The sequence below is a fragment of the Chaetodon trifascialis genome, chromosome 8 (assembly GCF_039877785.1).
Source record: "Chaetodon trifascialis isolate fChaTrf1 chromosome 8, fChaTrf1.hap1, whole genome shotgun sequence".
Classification (NCBI taxonomy): Eukaryota; Metazoa; Chordata; class Actinopteri; order Chaetodontiformes; family Chaetodontidae; genus Chaetodon; species Chaetodon trifascialis.
The window spans coordinates 3,477,948-3,504,588 of NC_092063.1; the positions used below are offsets into that span (position 1 = coordinate 3,477,948).

The following is a 26,641-nucleotide window of genomic DNA, read 5'->3' on the forward strand; positions in this document are numbered from 1 at the left end:
GGGAAACATCTAATTTGTGGCAGTTTAATAACCTTTAACTGTCACTTCCTGAAGTATCTCAGATTTGAGGTTAAGGCTTAAACTGCCCTCTAGTGGTAAAAAAGGAGAAGCCCCACTCTTAGTTTGATAAACAGCTCATTCAGTGCCAGCCGAGCTCATCTGAATTCATGAGAGTTTCCCACCTTTGTTGTCTCACATGACCCTGTTGCTCTCACTCTGGCTGAGAAACCAGCTGTGTCACCACAACACATGTAGAGAAAGATGGCTTTGGATGTTGCTCTGCTGTCTGACACCACCACAGATATTCGGGCAGCTCCCCTCAGGCCTTTTAAATCACGAAACAGACGGAGAGGCAGACAAACAGCATGGCCTCAGGTCCTCCCCCTCCTGCCTACCAAGTACTTCTCCTTAGCAACAGTCAGCTGACCTGCAGTAGGTGTTCAGTGAAGCACACAGATCACAGAGCTGTGCGTCTCAGTCGTTCACTCGCTCCTCCACCCGCCGCTCAGGCCTCATGGCTCTCACCATCAACACAGAACAGAAACAGCTCACACAGACTCCTCTGCTCAAGATCTGGGTGCCATGGATGGGCTGCAACTTGAACCGCAGGAGAGGATGTAAGTGCAGCTCGAGTAGAAGATGATCAGGATACTTTACCTCGTCTGCTTTGTTCTGCCTCTGCTTTAACTTGTTCCAGCAGATGAAGCTAGTGTTTGTTTTAACACTCCCAGCAGTCATATCTGTGTGTTTCATGCCACTTGTGCTGGATCCTCACCGCTCAGGCCTGTCAGGGGGTGCAGGTAGACAGGCAGCAGTCTGAGAGACAGAGAGGTCAGCCATGGATGCCAGCCAGGCGAGACTAAGCCAGGTCCGAGTTGGCTCTGTTCAGTGTCTGACGTGGTCCTTTGAGCATTTTGCTGACACATCATACTCTATTGATAATCGAACAGCCTGGAGGCTGACACTCTCCCTGTCCTTGTATAGACACACACAGGCCGGGGGGGTCCATCTAACTGGAAGGCAACTCTGCAGGCTGCCTTATAAATTACTGGTATTTTTTTGACCCCAGAGGCAGACAAGCATGCAACAGCTGGCTCATTGCTGGGTAAGAAACACGAGAAACGCGTTAAAATTATCTTCAAAAAATGTCAGGTTTGTGTGGAAAGATTTATCTCAGAAGTCATACAACAGTGTCTCACTTCTCTACATTGTCTTCTTTCTGAGCCAGATTTGTCCAGGAAGAATAATGGTGCCATCTTGGGGACACTGTTGTGAATTGCTGAGCAGATTTGAAACCATCTGCACGGAGGAGACTGACATTTTAACACACGTGGAGATTAACTGTGTCTTATTCTTGTGATTGTCAGCCATATGGTGCAGTGCACTCTGCTGCTCTGGTTTCTGAGACTGCCTGAGGAGGAGAAGCATCTGCTCAGTCAAAGTCCTCCTCTGAGGGTGTATTTTACTATTTGAAAATTACTATTTCATTGTTTTGATGTGTTTGGGTATTTGATTTTTTGTTTGGGGTTGTTTGGACGAGACGCGCAGCCAAAGACGGCAGATAAGCCTGTGACTCTGCAAGAGTTTGCAGACATTTGAGCTGCGTCTTGGAGCTCTTATTCCCTCTCTTAATGAAGATTACCTTGGCAGGGACACTCTGACACAGAGCCTCAGAGGGTGGCTCTGGATTGCATTGGACCATTTGAAAACGACGCTAATGCTCTTCTGCTGAATGATGCGTCACATTTGCAGCAATCACGCTTAAATGTGAACATCAGCTAACATCGTTCGGTGACTTTCCTTTATGGTATTTGTGTTTTTGTCTTCATCTCAGCCTCAGTGCCTCAGCTCTGTAACTCTCCCACATTGATTGTGATGGTGGGATTGCCAGCCAGAGGGAAGACATACATCTCCAAGAAGCTCACTCGCTACTTGAACTGGATTGGAGTGCCGACAAAAAGTCAGTTCTCAGAGCGTTAAATACATCACAAATTCATCATAATTCAGCACCTTTCATTTTTTTTCTTGTCCTAAAAGGAATCTATTTTTTAACCTCTCTGTTTCCCAAATCCAACCAGTGTTCAACGTGGGTCAGTACCGCAGGGAGGCCGTCAAGATCTACAAGAACTATGAGTTCTTTAGACCTGATAATGAGGAAGCCATGGGGATCCGCAAGTAAGAGGAACAACGCATGCCAAAACAGCAGAATATCACACAACATTTTAGAAATGAGTCACCCAATGCTCAAAAACGTGATTTGTCTTCAGCTCGTTTTCACGCTGCGTCCATCATTCACTCATATTTTTGCAGTTTTTGCTCCTTTGCCCACACGAGTCTAACTTCTCTCTCAGGGCTTGTGCTGCCGCCGCCCTCAAAGACGTCGCTGCCTACTTCACAAAGGAACACGGACAAGTAGCCGTGAGTAAGAGGACAACTGAAACTGTCCCTCCAATCACAATTAAACACTCTGATGATTTATCAATGTTGTTTCATGCATGCGTGTGAGACCATCTAATTGTATAAATGTGCAGAGAGGATAATCAGCAAGTGAGATCAGAAAATGTTATAAAATGTTTTGAAGAGCTTTTTCTTTCATTGTTGTTTTAAAAACAGTATATATAAAATCATTTATCATGATGTTGTATTAAAGTGTGTAACAGCACAATATGTTCTCTTATAATTCAGATGTGTGATTTACAATCATCATTAGCATTTGCCAGTGTCATAAGGATGCATTGATAACGCCTGTGTGCTGTCCCATGCAGGTATTTGATGCTACCAACACCACCAGGGAGAGGAGGGCAATCATCATTAGCTTTGCAAAGGAGAGGGGTTACAAAGTGAGTACGTATGCCGAAGCTGGGGTCATATTTGAGAAATATGCTATCCACTTTCTTGCTCAGAGTAAGAAGAGAAGATTGACATCGCTCTTGTGGCTGTCCATCGCATTTGAAGCTAGAGCTAGAAGATGGTTAGCTTAGCTTTGCATAATGACTGGAAGCAGGGGGAAACAGCTAGCCTGGCTGTGTAAAGCTAATCATCTCCTGCATGGTCACAAGAGGAAAATAAAGGACAATTTGTGTGCAGGTGTTCTTTGTGGAATCAATCTGTGACGACCCAGAGATCATTGCAGAGAATATTAAGGTGAGAAGCATCTTCACGACAGGATATGTTTTATCAAGTTTAAGCGTTTGCAGAAGTTTTTCTCAATAAAATTCCAAATCTGCCTTTTCTTTCCAGCAAGTAAAATCTGGGAGTCCAGATTACGTGGATCGTGACATAGATGAGGCCATGGAGGACTTCATCCGGCGCATTGAGTGCTACAGGGCCAGCTACATGCCGATAGACGATGAGAAGGACAGGTACTTACCCATGATGCTTTTCTTCTTGTGAAATTAAAGAGGGAAGTGGATGGTGGAAGCACAGTCTAAATTCTGCAAATTGACATTAAACAGGAAGCTCTCCTACATCAAGATCTTCAACGTGGGCAGTAGATACCTGGTGAACCAGGTCCAGGACCACATTCAAAGCAGGATAGTCTACTACCTCATGAACATCCACGTCACGCCGAGATCCATCTACCTGAGCCGCCACGGAGAGAGCGAGCTCAACCTGTTAGGTCGCATTGGTGGAGATTCAGGCCTCTCACCCAGAGGACAGAGGGTGAGCAGATTTCACTGCACAGATGGAGCCGAATCCTTCTATCACAGACAGAATGAACACGTTTTAAAGCAGTTTTAAAAAACTGAACTCATTGTTTCCAGTATGCAAACGCCTTGGCGGCCTTCATCAAAGGTCAGAATATCAACGATCTGAAGGTGTGGACGAGCCACATGAAAAGGACCATCCAGACCGCAGAGGCTCTGGGAGTCCAGTATGAGCAGTGGAAGGCCCTCAATGAGATCGACGCTGTGAGTTTATATTAAACACATCCCTTCGTCTTAAAACACAGTCCCTCAGACGAAGACGCATCTAAGGTTAATTTAATATTTCTAAATGATGATTTCAAATGTTGTGTCATGGTTGAATGCATCAGAGGTTTATTTCAGGGGTTAGAATTCAATTACAAATACTTTTAATAGTGTACTTATGAAAAGTATACTTCATGCTTTATTAAAGTTAATTAATTTCACTTCATTTTAAGTTTGTAACACACACTCATGTACTTCAGTTCACTTGAAGTTTGTAAAAAGTATCACTGTCACCTGAAGGTGACAAAAAGAGCACAAAGTGTACTTTGCGTTATTCAAACAGTATACTGTAAGTATAGTATTTTTTAGCTGGTTAATGATACTTTTTCTCACTAAGGGGGTCTGTGAGGAGCTAACCTACGAGGAGATTCAGGAGAATTTCCCAGAAGAGTTTGCGCTGAGAGATCAAGACAAGTATCGTTACCGTTACCCCAAGGGTGAGGTGAGAGCTCCCCGAATGTACTGTGACTTCTTCTGAACTTTAATTTAAGTATCAGTTTTTCAGGAGTTTTCAGTCGCACTACTTTTGGGAAGTAGCGCAGGTTTCAGGAGACACTTATCTTATCTTAATCTGTCTTATCTTAGTGTAAAGACTGGAAACAAGCATAAACAACGAGCCTGGCTCTGTCCAAACTCCAGAGATAACAAAGTTGTGGATTTATGAGGCGTTTCATGCAGGATTAATGCTTGATTGGCAGAGTTACAGTGATGATGTCACTCCAGAAAGTCACTGCGTTTCTGAACAAATCAAACAAACAAGCAGTGGTCGAGGCTCTGGGCTCTTTGACTTAAGTAAAAGTTGCAGTATCACAGTGTAGAAATACTTACTCAGGAGTAAAAGTCATGCACTCGAAATTTTACTTCAGTAAAAGTGCATGAGAATTAGCATCAAAATAAACTTGAAATGGTCCATTTTAGAATAACATAAATGATATGCTGTATATAAGCATCACTTTAATGTTGCCTGAAGGTGGGCCTAACTTTGACTTTGAGTTGCTTCATCTATGATGATCCTTCATAAATTATTTGTTGGTTATATTTTGTGTTAATGATCTGAATCTGTGAAGAATCTATTAAAGGTGTGTTGAGTCATTCTGGAGCATAGTATCTCCTCACACTCTGCAAGCTGTCCGTTCTGTGTGTGTACTGAACAAATCTGGTATTTGTACACAGCACTGGTTCACTGTTCCAGCCAATCAGCAACAGGTGGCGAGTAATCGCACTGCGAGGAAGGAACTGTTGGCAATGTCAACGATCTTCCTGTCAAATTTAGTGCAGTAAAAAGTATATTATTTTCCACCACAGTAGAGCACAGTAGGAATAGAGCCAGGCTAGCAGTTTCCCTCTGTTTCCAGTCTTTGTGCTAAGCTAAGCTAACTGTCTTTAGCTTCATATTTATCAGACACTTATGGGAGAAGCATCAATCTTCTCATCTATCTCTCACCGTGAAAGTGAATAAATGTGTTTCCTGGAATGTTGAACTGTTCCTTTGAGGGCCTTGTACAAGAGGCTCCATCCAAATGTATTCTGCAGAGATATTCATGGTCAGAGTAAGGTCAGGCAGGGTCAGTAGAGCGTTGTGCATACATGCCTTCACCAAATGGGCTGAGATGATCAAACAGAATGACTCCAGTTGAATAATTGATGAGCTCTTCAATTATTTTGTCTCTCGTCCAGTCCTATGAGGACCTTGTCCATCGTCTGGAGCCGGTGATCATGGAGCTGGAAAGGCAGGAAAACGTTTTGGTGATCTGCCACCAAGCTGTGATGCGCTGCTTGTTGGCCTACTTCCTGGACAAGCCCGCAGGTACAGAAATCCAGGCTCAGCAGATGCACAAACCGGCTTCTTCTCCACTTGTGATACACAATAGTATGTGATGTTGTTTCTTAAAAATCCTATTTTCTCCTCTGAAGATGAGCTGCCTTATCTAAGATGCCCCCTTCACACAGTGCTCAAACTCACACCGATAGCCTATGGTATGTGTTCAGTGCCTGCAGGAGATACTCAGTCTCTAAATCTAAATCTCTCCCTGACAGTCTGGCTTTCTCCTCAATTGCAGGGTGTAAAGTCGAGCCCTTTTTCCTCAATATTGAAGCGGTTAACACACACAGAGAGAAGCCAGTGGTAAGTTTCCACAAGCACATTTTTCATAATGGATACTTGTCTCTGCCAAACATTGGGCCTGTGGTACATTATGTCTGATGGCAGGCAGAAATATTTTCACAAAATTCATCTTACTAACTAAAATTTAGGAGCTCCTTCCTCAGTTGCTCACACTCGGAGGTTTTGCTGCTTTAGCCTCACTCGGTCTGGTGAGACCATTAGCTTATGGTGGCTAGTGTTAGCTAAGGTTAGTTAAAGGAGATGCTGTGCTAACAGTGAGTTAGTTAGTTTGCTGATTGTTGAAAAGGTTTATTAAAACCATTGGTTTGTTTAAAAAGAACAGCAGGACATTTTGGAGTTAGAGTTAAATATCCTGTAATTGCCACTTGTGGCCACAGTGGCCACTATTCAGCAGAAGTTGTATACGCTCTGTCCCATGTCCATATTACATACTAATTCTGTACTCACAATAATGGTCATACTGCTCTAGCAGTTAGTACACAACAAAATGAACACACACAATTTTGGAATATCACAAAGCCAAACTGAGATAGAAAATGTTTGTCTGAAAATTGAGTTCTCATTTCTGTTTGTTGAAAACAGTTTTTTTGGAGTGGAGAACCTCCACAGTGCCTGTGGGCTTAGCTGGCTAGCCAGAGAGACGTCGCTAACCCCACGGTCACACCATGGACATGCATATTTATAATTTTCTTTTTTAGGGCATAAGTGGATGCTGCTCAGTAGTGGCGCTTTGCCTTCAGTCATGTTTTGTATACTTCTACTTTCCAAAACCAAAATCCCGCTAATCCTGGCCTAGCATACAGCAAGATACATGGATCTAACAGCTTCATGCTGCATACTGCTGTATGCATGTACTACATACTGCATACTGCGATGGAGTGTGAACTGGATTTGGGACATGCTGATCGTCTCGCTTCAGTTTGACTCTCAGCTTTTGTGTTTCTGTCCTTGCAGAATGTCGACATCAACAGAAACCCAGACGAAGCTCTGCAGACTGTTCCTGACCACATATAACTGCTGTGTTGTGCGAAAGGGATGACGATCACACGAAACTGGATGTGTTGCTGCTTATTAGCTTCACTTAATAATAGAGACGCACTCCAGTTAAAGGTTGCCTGTGTGGAAACAGAGGACGGAAGATGAGACGTGGAGCTAACAGCCTGTATATGCCTAAAATCATCACTACAGAAGCACATGATGGAGAGGGTGGTGCAGGAGATTCTGTTTTCAGCATGTCTGTCAAATGTTCCTGTCTAACCTGACTAGAGTTTGCTTTTCTCAACATTTTGAAACTGTCACTTGTTTACAAACGATTTAGAGGAAACTGTGTATTGAGCCTGAGAGGACAGCAGGTGAAAGATGCAGCGAGGACGTCCTTGTAACTGTTGTACAGATAACAAAATGTGTTGTTGATAATCTAATTATAGAGGTGAGAATCAGCACCATGGACAGCGCCCAAACAAACAAAACGAAGTGTGTTGGCTTGAATGAAATCCTGTAAATAAAGCAAAGCCTCCAACATGTCTGTGTGCACAAAGTAAATTCACATCACAAGTCAGAGACATGCTGCTGTTATGTTGAAGCTAAAGTCAACAAAATGATTCCCCGACACACCAAAGTGCTGCTCCCTCCAGCCAATAATGGGCCTTTGAGAAGAGCGCGCGCAAGGGAAATGAAAACCCGCATTCCGGGTTAAAATAAGGAATTAAACTCAGACTGGAGACTTTTTAGGAGCACTCCTACAGAGAAGGGGAGGAGGAGGAGGAGGTGTTTTGGTAGGGGGGTGTTCTCCCCAAATAGCCGAGCAGGGGTTAATAATCCCTCATTTCTCATGCACCTCGGTGGCAGCAGTAATTTCCAGCATGCACGAACACAAACTGAGAGCTGCTTTCTGCAAACCCAGCGGGACTCACGCAACTTTCTGACTCAACTTCACGCTTTTTCGCCATCTTTTTCTCCACAGCACCTGACGGATATCAGAGCGTACATAGATCTGTCATTCTCCCAGCGGTGGAGCCGTTTAAAGTAAGCTGAGGAGAGGGAGAGGAGCGGCAGTAACTTGTGTAAAATGTGAGGTATGTGCGCAGAGTCCTGCTGCTGTACGAGCTGCCTCAGTCCCGCTGACAACGTGAGACCTCTGGGCAGTTTCCTTCACCCTGCAGCCTAAAACCTGAACTACTGTGGACATGATGACCTTAAAAGTTCAGTGCATTCTAGTTTTCTTCACTTTCTATGTGCAAGAGGGATTATCAAGGGATTATGAAGCAAACCTCGGAGCAAATATTCTTTTGCAGGTATACTTTCCTTTTACCTTTTTCAGTTTTGTGTCGAAAGTCATTGAAGGCCACATGTACAACTTTATTTCATATATTGAACGACAAGAATGGCTGTACCTCAGCCATGCCTCAGTCACAAACATTTGGTAGAACAATTTAAAAGCCCACGTTTCCTAAAATGAGCCCTAACAGTAGATCACTTCTGCAGAACATATCATAAAGTCTTGTTTTCTTCTATACATTATATGATTTTTATGTCTCTCCATAAAGGGTTTCCACTCTTAAAGTTATTTGTTTATGTTAAATTCCCAGGATATGTGGTAATGTATTGACACAGCAATGACTTGTGTGCAAAATTAACATTTGAGACCAAACCGTGCAACCCTCTCTGGCCCTGTGTACAGTGAAAGCATTTATTTCCAGTTCCACTTCCCCTCCATTCATGAATGGCTTTGATTCAGACTATTTTGACACAAAATCTTGACCCAGCCCTCACATGGGCAGATTGTGGAGATGGAGGCATTTTGCACAAACTGCTAATGAATAGTATCACGCACCAAATCATAACAAATATGCCTCCACCTTGAAAGTAAATTATTATTATATTGGTGTTTTTTGAAGCTACCCATGCACTTGATTGACTTGCTTCCTTGTTTCTTTTCCAGAGAGTGAAACGTCAAAGCAAGCCAACAAAAGCAGTGGTAAGTTTGTAACCCTTGCTGGACATTTATTATATCTCTGAAGTCCATTTGCATGTGATGGCAGACATATTTAACCAGCTTTTCGTGCAAAAATAATACCTGCAGATCTAAATTACAGCTGTGTGCTTTAGCCCCGGTTCTGCCCTCTGTTAGACAAAGTGAGGTGCAGAGCCTGCTCCACAGGGAAACAACCACCAACACCTCTCAGGGTATTATCTGTAGCTCCACTGTGGTTTCCCATCTGTTTACTTCAGCGTTAACTGTGAAGCACTCCCCTGAAAACGTGCAGTAACTCAGTTTGCATGGCACAAACCGCAGCTCTCCTAAATAGCCGTGAGCTGGAGGGCTGATGTGGCTGTCTTCCTCCTGCCTGTCGCCTCTTCCTGCAGTAATGTGGCCTGTGCTGACCAGATTGGCCTCAGCAGGCGCCGGCGTTACCCGAGTAAACAAGAGCAGGACAGAGACACCATGCAGGGAACTGCTTTGTGTTGTTTCGTCGACTCGCCGGAGCGATGCAGGCCAAACCGTGATGTGGGTAAAAAAAGAAAGTGCTGTGTGTGAGGGTTAGGATTTGTTTTCCCTACGCATCAGGGTAGGATGGCGGGTTTAAGTAAAGGTCCACGGTTGTCTGTTATAGTCAGGCCTGATTGGTGTTGTGATCTGTGGAGCTGACTTCAGTCCTTTCTGGGTCTGAATAAGTTTAATATAGGTGGCAAACTCAGTCCACCCAGACCTCCCGTCCAGCATTCACCGTCGCTCCTGTGTGATCAAACTCTTCTATGTGTTTGTGCCTCCACCAGCTGAAGGTGACAGACTACCATGTGAGGTGTTCAGTGGTGTCCCGCTATGCTGTCACCACGGTCCAGAGTTCAGTATGGAACCAGCTCCCGATCACCAAGGAGGCCGCCTTTGAGGTGGACCTGCCGTCCTCTGCTTTCATCTCCAACTTCACCATGTAAGTCAGTCCATCAGTGTCTTTCACCGTGTCTCTATCTCCCACAGCACTCAGTGTTTCTGCATCACTTCTTCCTGTTCGTTCATTTCTGTATTGAAGTTTTAAACTCTAACATTCAACCAGTCATTGTCTCACATCATGTGTTTCAGATGGGACCTTATTGAAAACACACCTACTGAGTCAAATGTATTGAAGTTGGCAGAGAATTATTATTTCCTGCAGAAATAATATTTCCTGCCGTATGGTGAGAAATAAATAGGAGCAATGTTCTGGTTAACGGGCAGAACCCAGAAATAAAACTTTAAGGAATTATGTAAGGAACTCGAATTCCGGTCAAGAGGAGATGCAGAATTTGATCAGTCAGAGGGCTCTCCTTCAAAAATGCTAAATATAAACAAAACAAATAAGTCAACACTGCCGGCCAAACAGCAGCCCTGGAGCTGGATTTGGGAGCGGAAGCAGGTCAGGAGGAGGTGGAACCTGAGGGCAGATGAATACCAGGCTTTGTAAATGGAAGTCAGAAAGTTAATAGAGAAAATGACAGGAGTTTGCCCAGTCCCCCTTTTCTCCCCCGCACAGTTTACTGAGGCAGCCTGCCAGTTTAGATACGCTACACACACACACACACACACACACACACACCTACATCTACTGTATGCATGCGTGCACACATGGAGGAGGATGCAGGCTTTTTAAGTATGTGTGAGTCTGGAACTGCTGCAGCTTTTTTACAATCCTTTAGATTTGTGTTTTTCACAGACACGCACACTCGCCTTTCACACGCACACTCAGAACACCACCAAAAACCCAGAGGAAAAAACAGGCTGCGGCAAATGTGTTGCGTTACTTCTTTGGCATTTGTGTGTCTGAAACTGAGAGCTCTGTGTTCTGTGTGCAGGTCACTGATGTGCGGCCATTCCTGAACCCCCTCAGCCAGCCACACATATAAATACAAGCGCCTCCATTTTCCACTCTGCTCTCTCCTGCCATTCTGCTCTGTTCCTCAAACAAGACCCGCTTCAAGCCTGTGGGTTTATTTTAGTTAGCCCTTGATGTTTTTTCTCTTTGGATATATTTGTTCAAAGGACTTGACCTTAATTTAGCACCTTGTCACATGACGTCGGTGGTCACCAAAGTCTACGCAGTGCACTGTGTGAATCAGATCCCACTCTTGAGCGGCGGTTTTGGTTGGGAATTTGTTGGGTGCAGCACACAGCGGAACTCCCTCCGAGCATCATCGGCCTGCAAGATCTCTCTTCATTAATGCTGTTTTTAGAGGGAAATTACTCTTTTCCACTCAACCTGTTTATGACCCCACCTCGCCTTCACATGCTATGAGCTCCATTTGTAAACAAGCACGGTGCGTGTTTGTGAAGCAGCACAAGGAGCAAAATCAAGTAAATCATGCTCAAGAGCTCAATGCAGGCCAGGAGTGTTTCTGAAATATAATCTGGCTACTGTGAGTCACACAGAGAGCTGTTTCTTCCTCTCTTCTCCATCCCATCAGCACCTCCAACGGCAAGGTGTACGTGGCCCAGGTGAAGGAAAGAGCTGCTGCCAGGAAAATTTACGATGCTGCTAAGAAGCAAGGAAAAACAGCTGGACTTGTTGCTACAAAGTCAGTCCCAAGAAAAATTTGTTCTTTTTTTCTTTACTTTCCACAAAATCATCATCAGTCATTTGCAATGTTACGCTGCGTGTTCTCCAGTTATTGAAAGGAGACTAACTTCCAATCCAATCCTTCTTTCCCTCTCTTTTACTCTGCGGCGCTCCAGAGAGAGGGAGATCGAGAAGTTTCGTGTGGCAGTGAGCGTGCCGTCAGGAGCTCGGGTGTTCTTCTCCCTGTCCTACGAGGAGCTGTTACCTCGTCGGCTCGGCCGCTACGAGCTCAGTCTGGGCCTGAGGCCCGGGCAGCCTGTGCAGAACCTCACGTTAGATGTCAGCATAACAGAGCGGCCGGGCATCAGTTTCATTAAAGTTCTGCCTCTCAAGACGAGCCGACTGCTTTCCAACACTGCTCAAGGTAAGATCTGACTAAGTTATGAACCATCAAGATGGTTAATTAGCTCTCATGCTGTTGTAAAATACAGGTACGCTGCCTTGGATCCCCAAGCAGGTGTTTAAAGCAGGAAGCGTAGAAGCTTCCAGGAATCTGAACAGCCTCTCTGGTTGAATAAATGACTATAGATTTAATCACAATAGAAGATGATTTAGACGAGAGGGTCGATACCAATGGCACGTCTGTACAGTAAATATGAGGCTACAGCCAGCAGCTGGTTAGCTTAGCTTAGCATAAAGACTGGAAACAGCTAGCCTGGCTGCCAAGCCTGCAGTCTCTCTCCCTCTCTGTGTGTCAGTGTGATTGTCTGAGGGGGGACAGGTGTGCTGGAGCCAGACCAGAGCCCCATCAGCTGCATCCCATCCTGTAACCAAAGACTTGGCTCTGCCGTGTCCACCTTACCAGATCGTAGCTCCTGCTGATCCCGTCCTGCTCACTAACTCCTCCCCGGCTCAAACCTCATCCGCTTTAGCTCTGCAATGAATGATCTTTATTCACACTACGCTCTCCTCTCCTCTTGTGTCCTGCACTTGGTTTTGCTTGCGTGCCATAACACCGGCTCTGTCCAGGTAACAAAGGTGTATCTTCTCCTTCAGGTTTCCAGGAATAATCTCCTGTAAAACCACAACTTGTCATTTTTATGCTTATTGACTTAGGTATACAATGTTTGAGGTGCTTTACAGGTGCCAGTAGGCAAATTTTCTTGCCTTACCTTAGAAGCAAGGTTAGATTTTCCTTCTGTAGCCGCCATACAGATATGAAAGTGGTATTAATCGTCTCATCTGGCAAGAAAGCAAACGTATTTCCCAGAAAGTCAAACTATTCCTTTCATGGACATGCTGTACATAATTACTTGAACCATTTCTGGTTGCTACGACATTGATTTACCCATGTATTCCTGCAGGTGATGCCGACGCCCCTGCCTCCACTCATGTTGAGCACAGCGGCGGCTGTGCTCGAGTCCGCTACAGTCCCACCTTACAGCAGCAGAACAGCGTCTCCTCCAAAGGTCTTAACGCAGACTTCATCATCCAGTATGATGTGGACCTCAGAGACCTCTTGGGTGAAATCCAGGTCAGGAGCATCTTTTCTTTCCTGGCTTGTAAAACGCGCTGAGCTTGCATGTTTGTGGCAATAACAAAGTGTGCATTTGTATTTTTGTCTTCAGGTGTATGATGGCTATTTTGTGCATTACTTTGCACCCAGAGGGCTTCCTGTGGTACCTAAGGATGTTATATTTGTCATTGATGTCAGTGGCTCAATGATAGGAACTAAAATAAAACAGGTAAAGTGGACACACTTCATGCTCAAGCTACAGTTCAGGCATGAAAAAACTTGCTAAATCTAACAACATTCTGTGAAAATAATGTGAAATTTCTGTCAATAATCCAACAAATTTCTGTCAGTAGACCAAGCAGGCCATGAGCACCATTCTCGGCGACCTTAGAGAGGGAGACCACTTCAATATCATCACCTTCTCAGACAAGGTTCACACCTGGAGGAAAGGACGAACCGTGCGGGCAACGCGGCAGAATGTCCGAGACGCCAAAGACTTTGTGAAGAGGATTATTGCAGAAGGATGTGAGTGGAAATGTGATATTGTTTGAATTGTGGTATCAAAGTTGACCCTCTTTGAACTTAACTTTTGTTCTCCTCTTCCTCTTCTGAATCAGGGACGAACATCAATGCAGCTCTTATTTCAGCTGCCCAGCTCGTCAACCCTCCGTCCTCTGCCTCCTCCAAACTGCTCTCTCCCCGCCGTGTTCCTCTGGTAATTTTCCTAACTGACGGGGAGGCAACCATCGGAGTAACGGCTGGTGACACCATTCTTACCAATGCCAAGAAGGCTTTGGGCTCCGCTTCCCTGTTTGGCCTTGCCTTTGGAGATGATGCAGACTTCCTGCTCCTCAAACGTCTGGCTCTGGATAACCGAGGCGTGGCCAGGATGGTGTACGAGGATGCAGACGCAGCCTTGCAGCTGAAGGGCTTTTATGACGAAGTAGCCAGCCCTTTGCTGTCAGACATCCAGCTGTCGTACCTGGATGATCAGGCATTTGACATCACTCGCTCTCTGTTCCCAAATTATTTCCAAGGCTCTGAGTTGGTGGTGGCTGGGAAGGTCAAGCCAGGGGTCAAGGATTTAAAGGTGTCGATGTCTGCCACTAATTCGAAGCAGCAAGTCAAGTTGGAGAACGGTGTGTTGATTTCTCATGCAAAGGCGAATGGAAGTGCAGATTCGCTAGACTGTTCAGCAGGCTTAGAGGGAATCTCCAGCTTTGTGCACCGCCTCTGGGCGTATTTCACCATCAAAGAGCTGCTACTGGCCAAACTGAACACCACTGACCCAACAACTCAAAGGTTACTGGCAGACAAAGCCACCAACCTCTCCCTCAAATATAACTTTGTAACACCAGTCACTTCTTTAGTTGTAGTTAAGCCAGATGCAGATGAAGCAGCTCAAACTCCATCCACTGCAAAACCCACCGCTGCAGCCACTACAACCACGACTGCAACGACTGCTGCTACCAGCAAAATATCAGCTGCTGGTGCTGCAAAGAAGCCCAGCTCACCTTCTAACCCCCGGCCGAACAAAACCAAACCAGACCCTCCTCAGCCACCTCCAAATACGCCTCACACTAAAAAAATCCCACCGCCAGCTTCCACAGCAAAAGCAGCGTCCAGGAAAACCACGACAACCTCCAGCCCCAGCTCTGTCAAAACTGCTCCAGCTCCATTCTCTGGTAAAAAGCTTGCTCTTTCCCAGAATGAATCCAAAACTGCGCCTCCTCCTCCTGCTGGTAAGATCCCCACCTCTGTGCTTAATGCTCTAAAAACAGCATCACCCCCAGCACCTGGAAAAGTCTCCACTCCCCAGCACAGCGCCACAAAAACAACCACTCCCTCAACAACCACCACAATGTTATCATTCACCACCAGCACCGCGCTTCCACTCAGCCCAGTCAGAACCGACCCCGCGCCCCTGCCAGGAAGACCCCTTACCCCACAGCCCAGTGCAGTGAGGACAGCCCCCCCTCCTGTCAAGGCGATTGCGCCCTCCACAGAGGCAGGAAACGGCAGCACATCTGCTCCAGATGTTCCTCAGCCTGAAGTCACCACCGCTCTGCCCGAGCTGCTGTCTGCACTCACCTCTCCAACCCCAGCACCGGCTCCGGCTGTGGAGGACAACGACACAGACCTGAGCATCGCAACCTTTGTGTCGGCCACCTTTGCCCCCATGCCCGGTGTCACAGACGGGCCTCGGCTGTGGGAGGCAGCAGGGCTTCTGGGTAGGTTGTGCACTGCGTTTCATCTGTCTAATCTGAAATCACAGCCTTTCTGTGCCCTGAGTTTAATACGAAGGGTGCAGACTTCTGTATTTATTCCTGATTGAATGTTTTTTATCTCTCCACTAGATGTCTCTACTTTCATCCAGAGAAAAGGTGAACCTGAGTTTTCTATTGCAGTGACAGATCACATTTCTATGAGCTTTGAATTACATTTTATCTGGTAAAAATGACTGGCTGCTGTTTGATTCTAATACACCGTGTTAATCAGCTGCAGTACAGCGTTGGGACTGAAATATAAATCCGTCGTTTGTTCTATCTCTTACAGATATTGATCTTGTGAAAGGTGAGTATTAATATCCACGCTTCTGTCGTCTCCTGTAAAATCAAAATGAGCTGCAGAATGTCTCCTGAACTCGATGCTTGCTTCCATTTCTCAGACTATGATGCAACCTATGACTACGACTACGATCTGTCCTATGATGCCTGTAAGTTTTAAATCCTCACCAGAGGCAAATCTGCCCCGTAGCTTCTTTTCAGGCCTGAATGGATTCGTGTCAAATGCTTTTTCTGACTTACTTTTAGGGGACGATACTGCAGACACGGAATCATTTGGTACGTATTTACAGGGTTTCATTCACAGCTGCATGTCTTATATCGTATTTCATTTATTGTAGAGACACTGCTTGCAATACCTGTGGAGCTCTGTCATTGCTTTCAGTGCTTGGCAGTGAGGGGGGCTGTCCTTTAGTTGAATGTCTTGTGCTTTTAGAACCGCCGTCCAGACTGAGCACTGTCCGGGTCTTCTCCTCATCAGGTAGAGGACCAACATTGTATTTAGTTGTTTCCAATGACACTGCCAAAGTCATTTAATATTTGATGCCCTCATGTTGTATTAATGCTTGTTGTTGTCTCTTGTAGTTGATGGAGATCCTCATTTTGTGGTCCAGCTGCCAAAGCTGCAGCAGAACCTGTGTTTCACGGTAGACGGCAGGGCTAATGATGTCCTCAGACTGTTAGAGGACCCAGAGAGAGGTATGCTTAGATACTCTAATTTCTGTAAGTGTATAAATATAAATGTTTTAAGACCAACTAGTACATGTTACTACACTGATAGCGTTGACTAAATGTGTTGCCTTCCTCCACAAGGGATCATTGTCGATGGCCACCTGATGGGGGCTCCCTCCAAGCACGGAGCAGAAGACCGACCCCGAACCTACTTTGACCAGCTCACCATTTCCTCAGCCACAGGCGGCTCCGGTGACATCACGATCACCCTCTCATTGGACGCTGTGGTGGTGGAAGGGGAAGGGCGGGATACCCTTCCCATCAATCAGCAGGGGTCAGTGAGGAGGCAGGGTGTGACGGTTACCGTGGACAACCATCGTAGCTGCTGGATCGAGCTGGCCAAGGACGTGCGCTTCCTGGTCCTGTTCCACCACTATAAACACCCCAGCTACCTGCAGATGGCTCACCTGGGCTTTTACATCACAGATGGAAAGGGACTGTCAGCTTCAACCCAAGGCCTGCTGGGTACGTACACCTCAGCTCGTCACTGATACCACACAGTGATGGAAGAAGTGCTCACATCCTTTACTGAGGCGAAAGTACCAGTAAAGCAATGTAAAAATACTTTATGACTGTGACTGATAGATTACATGATTAGCGTTAGCTAATCTTTAGCTGATGCTAAACTACTTTATATACAGATAAGTAGTATTAAGCAGTACAGTGGTTCCCAGCCAAGAGGTCGGCCCTCCCAAAGGATCCCAAGACAAATGTGAGCTGTTGTGCTTTTTAAAATGTGAACTTTTCTTCTAGACCTTTCTCTACACTTGACTTTTTTGTGGTACTTTTACCTCTTTGGACATCAAGAAATTATTTAAAGTAACTCTGAAACCGTCAACAGACACTGACTAGACACCCTTTTTATAGACAAAAAGGTTGGGAAGCGCTGATTTAATCTTAAACCATGTGTTGTATTTTAGACTGTTTAATTCCAGAATCATGTCAACTGTGCAACAGTACAAATGCTGTATTTATTATCCATGTTGGCAACAGTATTTTTTCTAAATGTACATTTTGTACATATACACAGACCTGCGCAATTCAATGTTCTTGAAGTGCAACTCAACATTTGGTAGTTTTTCTCATAAGAATTTTGGCAATAGTGTTTTAATTGTAATTAGTATTTTTATCATTTGTACATAATGTTTATATACATAGTTGAGTTCTTCTTTATCCTGTATCCTCTTTATCTTGACCCTGCTGCTGCTGTCACTGATTTTTATGTTTGCTTTTTAATACCTGCCAGCTTAATTTCCCTGGCTTAGGATCAATAAAGTCTTATCTTATCTTAAAGCCTATCATAGGTTTCGTATGTACATTCTTACAAAATAAACATTAACTAGTAACTGTAGCCTTCAGTCAAAGTAAAAGTACAACATTTCCATCTGAAGTGGAGCAGCAGTGCAAAACTGAGGTTCTTAAAAAAATGCATGATGCATGAGTAACTTCCCTCCACTGCTGTCCTTCGTCTGTCCACAGGCCAGTTTCAGCACGCTGACATGAGTTTAAGTGCCGTGAAGGATTATCTGGATGGAGGAGTTCACAAGGAGGCGGTTTCAGCCAGGGGGATCCTGAGGTGGGGCGCCGAGCACGTGCCGGTCACCTTGCAAGACAAGACGCTGAAAGACACGGTGCGAAAACGCCACGCAGGCAAGTGCTGGGTGGTGCCCAAGGCGGAGATAGAGAGGCTACTGGGTCATCCATACGAGAGCTACGTGGTGGATCAGGTGTAATTCTAGCCGAGTCAGCTCCACCTTGCTGCGTCTCTGCTGCACAGCTCAGGTCACAGCAGTTATCGTGGTGTGGTTATCGGACAAAGGGTGAGCAAGAACTGGCCACGCCGCCAGTCTCTGAATGAGGCTGTCTAATATTCTGTAAGACAAACGCAAACAGGTGTGGCTCCAAAAGAGGAAAGGACGGATGACAGCGGTGAAAGAGGAAGCTGCGAAGGAGTGACGAGGACGCACGGTTCGACTAATATAGCGACGGTCTGAGCGATGCTGCCGTTCTCTCCGGCTCTGAATTTGAATCGGATTCAAGCTCTGTGTTCTGTATCTGTGACAGAGACGCAATGTTCTCCTGTTCGCATGGCAACCACAAAATGTCCATTTGTGCTGCAGCAGTTTGCACTCGCTCCAAAATGTCCTGCACACTAACTCCGTCCAACTTCAGAGATATTTAGCAAATTATTCTTGTATTTCATGGTGGAATGATTATTAGGCTAAAGCCAGACTGTTCTCCTTCAGAATCAGCTGTTGTTCTTGTTGAAGCTCTATCGTTGTGTGAGTTGTATTTTTTAGTCCAAGTGTATATAAAGTATTATTGTAAGTATAGAAAATGCTCCCATAACAGAGCACTGACCTGGCTGTAGTTACTGCATCTCCAAAAAGACAAACAAAGCAAAATCAGGGTGTTTCCAGGTTTGCCATGTGCTTTTTATTTTTCTATCATTTCATTCATAGTTTAATTCATTTTATTTGTTACACAAGACATTAGGCATTGTTCACATACTAGTGATCAAACAAGGACAGTAAGTTTTCTACTACTCAGCCTGAACTATTTCTTTTGTCAATTTCAAGGGATATTGTCAGTAGTGGTTTTCCAAAGGCCAAACTGGATGAAAATTAAAACAGTACAACCACACATGAGGCTTTTGTTTTCAATGAATAAAAAAAGAGGCTGATGCTGAGGAAGGGCAGGGGAGGGGGGGCTTCAAATATGTCTCTGTTCAAAGAGTAAACAGTATTCCAGTTGTACTCAGATAACATGTTTCCAGGATGAAGACCACACACAATGTTGAATGAAGCACAGTGTGAGAACCGTTGAATGCACAGCTGTATAGAGTTTGCTTTCAGCTCCGAGACTTGACCGTCGCTGTTATCCTTCCATCAAAACCTGTTTCTTAGGAATGCTAATAATCATAGTAAATCGTGACGCGGCACTGGAATGATCGTAACACATGACACGGCAAAAAACAAACAAAAACAAAGAATTTCGGTGTGCATGACTTTTAAAAATCCATTTTTACCATCGGAAACGTAAACTAATAGCATAGCATACTCAGCATTTGACATAAACCTTCCCACAACACGTCAGTGAAAATCAAATAAATAGAGCATAACAATAAGACACGTCAAACACCCCAAACACACGATGACTTGGTTCAGAGTCCAGGGATTTGTCGTGGACGATAAAGTGAAATGGAACTGCTTCGGTGTTTCACAGAAAACGCCTCGTCCGTCAGGTGAGCGAGTGTGCGCTGCAGAGACACGAGCCGCGGCTCAGGTGTGCACCATCAGATCACAATATCCCTTCTGTAGTATTCAGTCAGATCTGCAGAGCGACGTACGCTACCAAACATCTGTCAGCAAGTTTCGCCAAGAACAGCAACCATTTTTGGCACACGACTGACCTGCCACTAACGGTTAGTTAAAACAAAGCAGTTAATTTTTGAAAGGGCACAAACATTTGAATAAGACCCCAAATTAAGGCTAAAACCAAATAAAAGCATCTTGGTTCATTCTGACGGGGCGGCACCTGTCACTGTGGCTTCACACCTCCGCTATGCTACGAAGTCGTTTAAAGTTATGGGAGTATCCAGCTTTTCCCTCTATTAACAACTAGTTTTCATAGGATTTAGTCCCTACGGGAGTGACTTATCTAAATGACATACACAAGGGTTGAAACAACCAAGACACAATCTGGTGCTTTCACTAGGAGCTGAAATTTCAGTCTTCACCCTCTTCACTCAGAAGTGAAACTTTCCAAACGCCAAATCCAAAAACATTTCCCGTATACATTCTTAAACCCCGTGCCACACTTCCTCTCAACTCAGTTCCGTCATCTTCATCTCTCGTTCCAGATCTTCCAGCCTCTCCGCGCCTCTTTTGTTCCTTACATTCCCTTTTTTTGTTTTAAATGTTCAACCTGAAGACCACAGTTTCAACCTCAGATCTGTAAACGTCATAACTTCAGCCAGTGAAACGTGAACCAAATATATAGAAATAAAACTCTTCAATAATTTAAAATGTTAGAAAGTAAACTATTCAAATTCAAAACTGACATCACACAACAGAGATAAACAAAGGAACAGATTTTTTTGGGAGGGGGGGCAGGGATGGGGGGGGTTGACAGTAATTAGCCACTGGTTAGCTTGCCTGCTAGCACAGGGAACACAACAGCATTGCAAAGTGAGCACTATCAGTTCACAGAACAGCCCATTTATGTGTAATTTATCATCACATTTTTTTTTGCCCGACCAACAGATTTTGCCAAAAGGAGCGGCGTCTTTTGAAGTAACACAGGTAAAAGACCAAGTAAGAGAAAAGTGAAAGCAGGGTTGACAGGAGCGATGCGTGGAATGGTCCAGCCTTCATACAGCAGTGTCGTTTGAGTCTATGTACAATACTACCGTGTGTAAAAGATGCATGCATGTCAACTGGAGGTGACCCTTCCAGAGGATTCTACACTAAGCCGTCACAGACCTCTCATGTCAGAGCTCGCGGTTCAGACCTCTCAATGCCATCGATCTTCCTTCCACCCGGCCTCTGATACGAGGAGAAAGACGTTACAGAAAGAATGAAATGCTTTGAAAATCGCCAACAACAAGTAATAAATTCACCTCTAATGATAATAGTTAAGACATGATTATACTGTAAATTCTACAATGGAATGAAAGACCATATCAACCCTGCTTTTCGGTGACAGAGAGAAGGAGTGCGAGTATTTGAACAGTGTGTGTGTGTGTGTGTGTGTGTGTGTGTGTGTGTGTGTGTGTGTGTGTGTGTGTGAGCATTTATGTGTTGGACATGTGTCAAGAGAGAGAGGGACGTAAGGAAAAGGAGGCAAAAGGCTGAGGGCGAGCAGAGCCCAGAAGTGCACCCACCCCCCGGCCACGCTCACACTCCCCACCCATCTGTTTTTTAAGGGCTGCTCGGGCAGCCCCGGCCCCCCACCGCAGGCTCTGCCGCCTCTTTTGCCCCTTTTCGCCCCGCCTGCTCTCCCGGCCCCGCCCTCTCTCGAAAGCCCCTCTACCGCTCACTGCTCATCCTCCCCAAACACGTCGTTCTGTTTGCGCTTCATGTTCTCAAAGTCAAAGTCGCTCCCGGTCATACGTTTGTAGATGTCCTTGATGTCGTTGCAAGTGGTCTCGAAGTGAGTGGTGGCATCGTAGGACCTTGAGGCGAAGACCTGGAAAAGGTAAAATAAGAGACTGAGAATCTGCAGCCGAGCTAGCGGCTAGTGCTTGAGCTAAATGCTAACATGCTCACAGCGACACCGGTAACCTACTGATGTTTTGTTACATTAGCTCATTGCATGCTACTTTACCAAGCTACATGCTAACATGCTCACAGCAACAGTGCTAACCTACTGATGTTCGCTTGCTGCATGCTAACTTCACAAATTAGCACGAAACACAAAGCTGAGACTAAACCAAAAAATTTGGGGCAAATTTTATTTTTTTCTGGGGATCCTCGGTATCTACAGCAATTTCACGACAATCCATCCAGTAGATTTCAAGCTAGTTTACTCAAAACTTGTCAACCTCACGGTGGTTCAAGATAAGTGATAACTGATGCTCGAGGGCCGGTGCACATCTGTAGAGCATCAACATCATTAGGCTTCATCCTCTGATGATGGTCTCTAATAGCATACTGGTTTCTAAAGATTTGTTTTTTTTATAGTTATAGTTTGATGTTGGGAAAAAGAAAATCTCTTACCTGGCTCTCAGTACCATCATCTGTGGGCTCATAAAGGTCACTAATAGCCACAAACCTGTCAAAAAAAAAAAAAACACCTGTTAGCTACACCTGGCTATTATTTAAAATGCTTTTCATCGTGTTATGATTGTCTTTAGTTTAACATCGAACTTATTTTTGAAACCATAAATGCGTGAAATGCTGACTTTTGGTCGATGGGCTCCAGGAGCTCCAGGGCCGGCTCTATCTCAGCCTCAGGCTCGCTGGTCTCCACTGTGGTGCTGACGATGGCGATGTACTTCCCCTGGGCCGCCACGTTGTGAGCATAGGAGATCATGCACACATAGATGTCTGTAGAATTGACAAAAAAAGGAGGAGGAGAAAGTCAAATAAGTCACCTAAAAGCTGCATTCACTGTTTTTTTTGGCCACTTGGGGGCAGTAGAAACAAGCTGTCATCACAGCAACCTCTTATAAAGTTGTTATGGAAAACTTGCTAACAAACAGTTGCTTATTTAACACTAAAATCAAATCAATTATATTCAACCGAGAAGCATCTTTGTTCTCCATCAAACTGCACTTTGTCATTTAGCTGATTCGTTCGCGACCATAATCCGTACCTGAGTTGCGGTTAACCTGATTCTGAGGAATGATGATCTGGCAGGAGTTGGCGTCATTGGTGTTTTTGATGGGGTGGCTGAGGATGCAGATCACACGGATCACCTGACCCGCCTTACGGACGCGGTCTGGGATGTAGCTGGGGTCGCAGATGAGCTGCTTACAGCGAGCCACCTGCAGCGGGAACGACGGGGAAATGAACAAGCAGCATTTCAAAGGACTTTCCAGAGTGAATACACTAATTTATGATGTTAAATTTGCTTAATCGTGGATGATGAATCAGCACCGCCGTACCTCGCCCTCAGACTTCACTCCAACCACGTGGCCACCCTCCATCACTATCTCATCCACTGGTTTGTTCAGCATGTATGTCCCTCCATAGATTGCACTCAATCTAAAATGATAAATTGGGAAGGATTGCTCGAATATTGGAGTGGATGTGCATTTCTGTATTTATCATTAAAGTAGTATATGGATAAAAAATGTATTAACAATAACCTGGCAAATCCCTGCGGCAGCTCCCCCAGACCATACAGGGGGTAGAGGTAGGGGCTCTTGCCATACCGGGCCAGAGATTCACTGTACAGCTTGATACGATTGATGGTCTCCAAACAGGGAACATCAAGATAGCTGAAGGAGAAAACAACAGAGGAAAACAATAAAAATACGGAAATGAAGTGACACCGCTAATTCAGATATAAAGTTCATCTTAAAGTTTCGTTAAAAAAAAATAATCCTACTCGTTGGTGAGTATTCAAGTTAAAGGCGCACTATACAGGATTTGTCGGTTGCTGTTTGTAAACATCCAAAGTTGGCCCCGCCCCCTAGCAGGAGAGAGTGTGTGTGTGTGTGTGTGTGTGTGCGTGTGTGTGTGTGTGCGTGTGTGTGTGTGTGTGTGGCCCGCCCTTGGTCAAACAGAAACACAGACCTGCAGCTCTTTAAACATCCATGATGCAGACAAGAGAGCGGAGGAGACGAAGGCCGCGATATAACCTGGTCACTACATTTTTCTAGAGTCCCGCCCTCACACCCTGCCCGCTGTGATTGGCTGGGGGCTTAACACCCACAGCCCAAAGGTCGACACCCAGAACACAGCAAAATAAGCAGAACATAAAAGCAGATGAGAGGGTCTCGCCACGCACTTAAAGTGATGATAGAGAGGGATTCTTCCTGTTTGAGTCTATGAATTGTTTTTAGGAACATCCTGCAGAGCGCACCTTTAAAAATGACCTTCAGGCAGTCACTTCCTACACTGAAGCTTTATTAGACCTTCATTAGAGCTTTTACTCTTCAGCTAAAATCCTGTCCGACGCTGCGCTGCTGCTCTTACTCGTCTGTCCTGTAGAGGGCCAGGGCGTGGCCAGTGAAGTCAATGACATCCTGGCCGAGGTCAAACTTCTTGTAAACATCCCTCATCGTTGTGGTTTTGGGGTCCACGCCCTCAAAGGTCTTGGGGTCATTCTCATCGAAGTTGGCCACAAAGACTAAAAACTTCCGAAACCTTCGCTTCTCGAACATTCCCATCAGATCTGCAGATTCAAACGAAGGCTTTATGCCATCAAATGGGATTTAAATACTGTAATACTTTGCTCATTAACTGACATATTCGAGCGGCTTACTTGAAGCTAGCGCCTCGGTCTCGGTCGACGGCACCTTGTAGATCTTTCCTCCTTTGTAGACAAAGCTTCCCTCCACCACTTTAAAGTCCAGGTATCGTGTCACTTCTGTGTATAGCAGCATCTTCACCAGCTGACCTGCAGTCACACACACAATCAAACATCAACATACAGAATCCCACTTCACCTTTCACGAACACTAATTATCACCTAATCATCCTAACTATCTCCTAAGTCTATGATGAGCGATGCCAGAGAGTTTTATGGAGACATATTCATCCCTTCACGCGCTCATCCAGTGAGGGGGCACTGACCGTTGGCCATGAGAAACTTGGGGATGAGGTCAACGTTCCAGTCCCTTCCTCTGCCCATCGCCTCGGGCGGAGTGTCTGGAAGACTGAAGCGCTTGTACAGCTGTGAAACCACAGAAAAGAGAAACGTAAACTCCATCCTGTGAGGCTGAAATGTACGAAGCTGGCAGAATGTGAGGCATTAAGAGGGATGTGGCGGTGAGCAAATGAAGACAATAAAAACAGCAGCTGATGCACTGAAAGTAGAATGAGATGTACTGAGGGACATAAAATATATTGATTGGTTTTATAGATCCCAGGAGGCCTTTACCTCCTCCAGAGGGGTGATGGAAGAGCTCTCGCCACCGTAGTAGGGGTTCCTGTCCATGTGCAGAACCTTCTTCCCATTCACAGACATGATCCCGGACAGAATGCACTCCTGCATAACACAAGATTTACTGCCGACGTCGATTTGAAAATGAACAAACATGAAATAAAGGCTGTTCGGGGAGGAGATCTCTCAGAAAGAAAAGAGAGATTTAATAGAAGCCATAACGGGAAGTTGAGAGGGTTTGACAGAAAGCTGCAGGGAGGACAGAAGGAACGGTGTGCGCATGCGCGACGAGCTCGTTTCACCCATGTATCATAATAATAATAATCATCATTATTATTATTATGATTGTGCATAGTATTAGACTGTGTAATCTTAATACGATATCCGGATGATAATATCACGACATAAAATCAAATTCAAATTATTATGGCAAAGCACTGACAAAGGATATTTGATACCTTTAATAAAACTACCAATATGTCGACTTTTACGCGTGCGAAAATCCAGATTAATATCCCCAAACATGGATCGGGCGTGTTTCTGACGCATTGGGCGTGATAAGTAGAGGGAATTGCGGCGAAGAGAAGCGGCGGCGAGACGCTCAGTCATTTAATAAACCCGTGCTCAGGCCTGCGCCAACCTCAGGATGGAGGCCTGTCTGCGCGGAGAGGACCATGACACTGTGGGGTTACGCCTAAAAGATGCTCCTGGGTGGAACTCAGCACCGGGCCGGCTGGGAGGACATGAAAATAGCTCCAGGAGCACCGTGTGCGTCCTGTCGTGCACAAGCAGGCCGTCTGGCACATTTAGCGACATTTCCGAAGCGCATCTAATATCACAATTTCCTAATGTCACAGGCGCACGGGGATGCAGGAGGCTTTCACTCCCGGGCTCGGACAGATGGAGGATAGTGGGCCTAGTTTGGCTAAAATAATCCCGTGGAAACTCGCACAATCCGTCTCCTGCGTCTCTGCGCAATGCGAATGAATCTTGAGTACTTACTGTGAGTCCGGTGCCCAAAACGATCACATCATATTCCTCATCCATGTTGTATCACCGCCTCTCCCGTCTCGCCCTCTTTTTGCCTTGAGAAATGAAGGGTATTGAAGGAAAGAATGCCGGTGAGTCCACAAAACCGGGGGTTTGGCTCCCTTTCTCTGCCCAAAGTGCTTTAAACGGCTCGTTCAAAGTTAAATATTATTTATTAATCATTAGGCTTTAATGACTAATGGAATATACTGTCCACACTGTCACCGGCGAGGACGACCAAAGATGGCCCTGATCATGGAGCACTCTAGAACAATGTTAGTGCGCGTCGGAAAATAGTGCGCGTCCTCCTTCTCTCTTCCCATCTCGTCACACAATGGACTCAAGCTGAAAAGCTGACTGTACTGGCAAAGCCCGCTCTGAGCTGGCTTCAGCGAGCAGTTATACACGTGTGGCGTTTCGTTTTAGAGTTTGGCTTTGAGTTTAACATTAGTTGCCATTTAAAATACATTTCGTCCAAGTCTGTGCGGTCTCTATTTTCTTTGCTATGCTTCGTTTCCAGTTGTAGGCGCAGCGTTGCGTGGATGCAGGCAGTGGTATCCCTCCGCCGCCACAGCTGTGTGGATAGGAGTTGCTTTCACTAACTCACCGTACGCAGG

The 26,641-nt window shown here is 45.3% G+C and overlaps 3 protein-coding genes across 3 annotated transcripts; 2 read left to right on the forward strand and 1 right to left on the reverse strand.

The window, feature by feature from the left end:
- The first annotated feature begins 429 nt into the window (after positions 1-429).
- On the forward strand, positions 430-7,615 carry pfkfb1 (6-phosphofructo-2-kinase/fructose-2,6-biphosphatase 1). Its single transcript, XM_070968812.1, has 14 exons — positions 430-617; positions 1,835-1,960; positions 2,079-2,175; positions 2,352-2,418; positions 2,766-2,840; positions 3,088-3,144; positions 3,241-3,362; positions 3,456-3,663; positions 3,765-3,911; positions 4,309-4,413; positions 5,649-5,778; positions 5,886-5,948; positions 6,032-6,096; positions 7,051-7,615. The coding sequence occupies exons 1-14, from the start codon at positions 515-517 to the stop codon at positions 7,108-7,110; spliced, it is 1,425 nt and encodes a 474-aa protein (XP_070824913.1). The 5' UTR covers positions 430-514; the 3' UTR covers positions 7,111-7,615.
- A 145-nt stretch (positions 7,616-7,760) lies between these two features.
- Positions 7,761-18,268, forward strand: itih6 (inter-alpha-trypsin inhibitor heavy chain family member 6). The gene is made up of 17 exons (XM_070968811.1): positions 7,761-8,390; positions 9,038-9,073; positions 9,874-10,028; positions 11,536-11,646; positions 11,804-12,051; positions 12,992-13,161; positions 13,256-13,372; positions 13,497-13,668; positions 13,761-15,374; positions 15,501-15,527; positions 15,700-15,717; positions 15,812-15,859; positions 15,957-15,986; positions 16,144-16,188; positions 16,293-16,406; positions 16,521-16,904; positions 17,919-18,268. Exons 1-17 carry the CDS (start codon positions 8,283-8,285, stop codon positions 18,170-18,172), a joined length of 3,651 nt encoding a protein of 1,216 aa, XP_070824912.1. The 5' UTR covers positions 7,761-8,282; the 3' UTR covers positions 18,173-18,268.
- Positions 18,269-18,844: 576 nt separating this feature from the next.
- Positions 18,845-26,560, reverse strand: gdi1 (GDP dissociation inhibitor 1). The gene is made up of 11 exons (XM_070968815.1): positions 25,998-26,560; positions 24,993-25,100; positions 24,686-24,785; positions 24,375-24,509; positions 24,086-24,284; positions 23,254-23,385; positions 23,050-23,149; positions 22,758-22,929; positions 22,345-22,489; positions 22,160-22,214; positions 18,845-21,629 (listed from the first exon to the last, which is right to left on the reverse strand). Exons 1-11 carry the CDS (start codon positions 26,040-26,042, stop codon positions 21,477-21,479), a joined length of 1,344 nt encoding a protein of 447 aa, XP_070824916.1. The 5' UTR covers positions 26,043-26,560; the 3' UTR covers positions 18,845-21,476.
- Between the last annotated feature and the right edge of the window lie 81 nt (positions 26,561-26,641).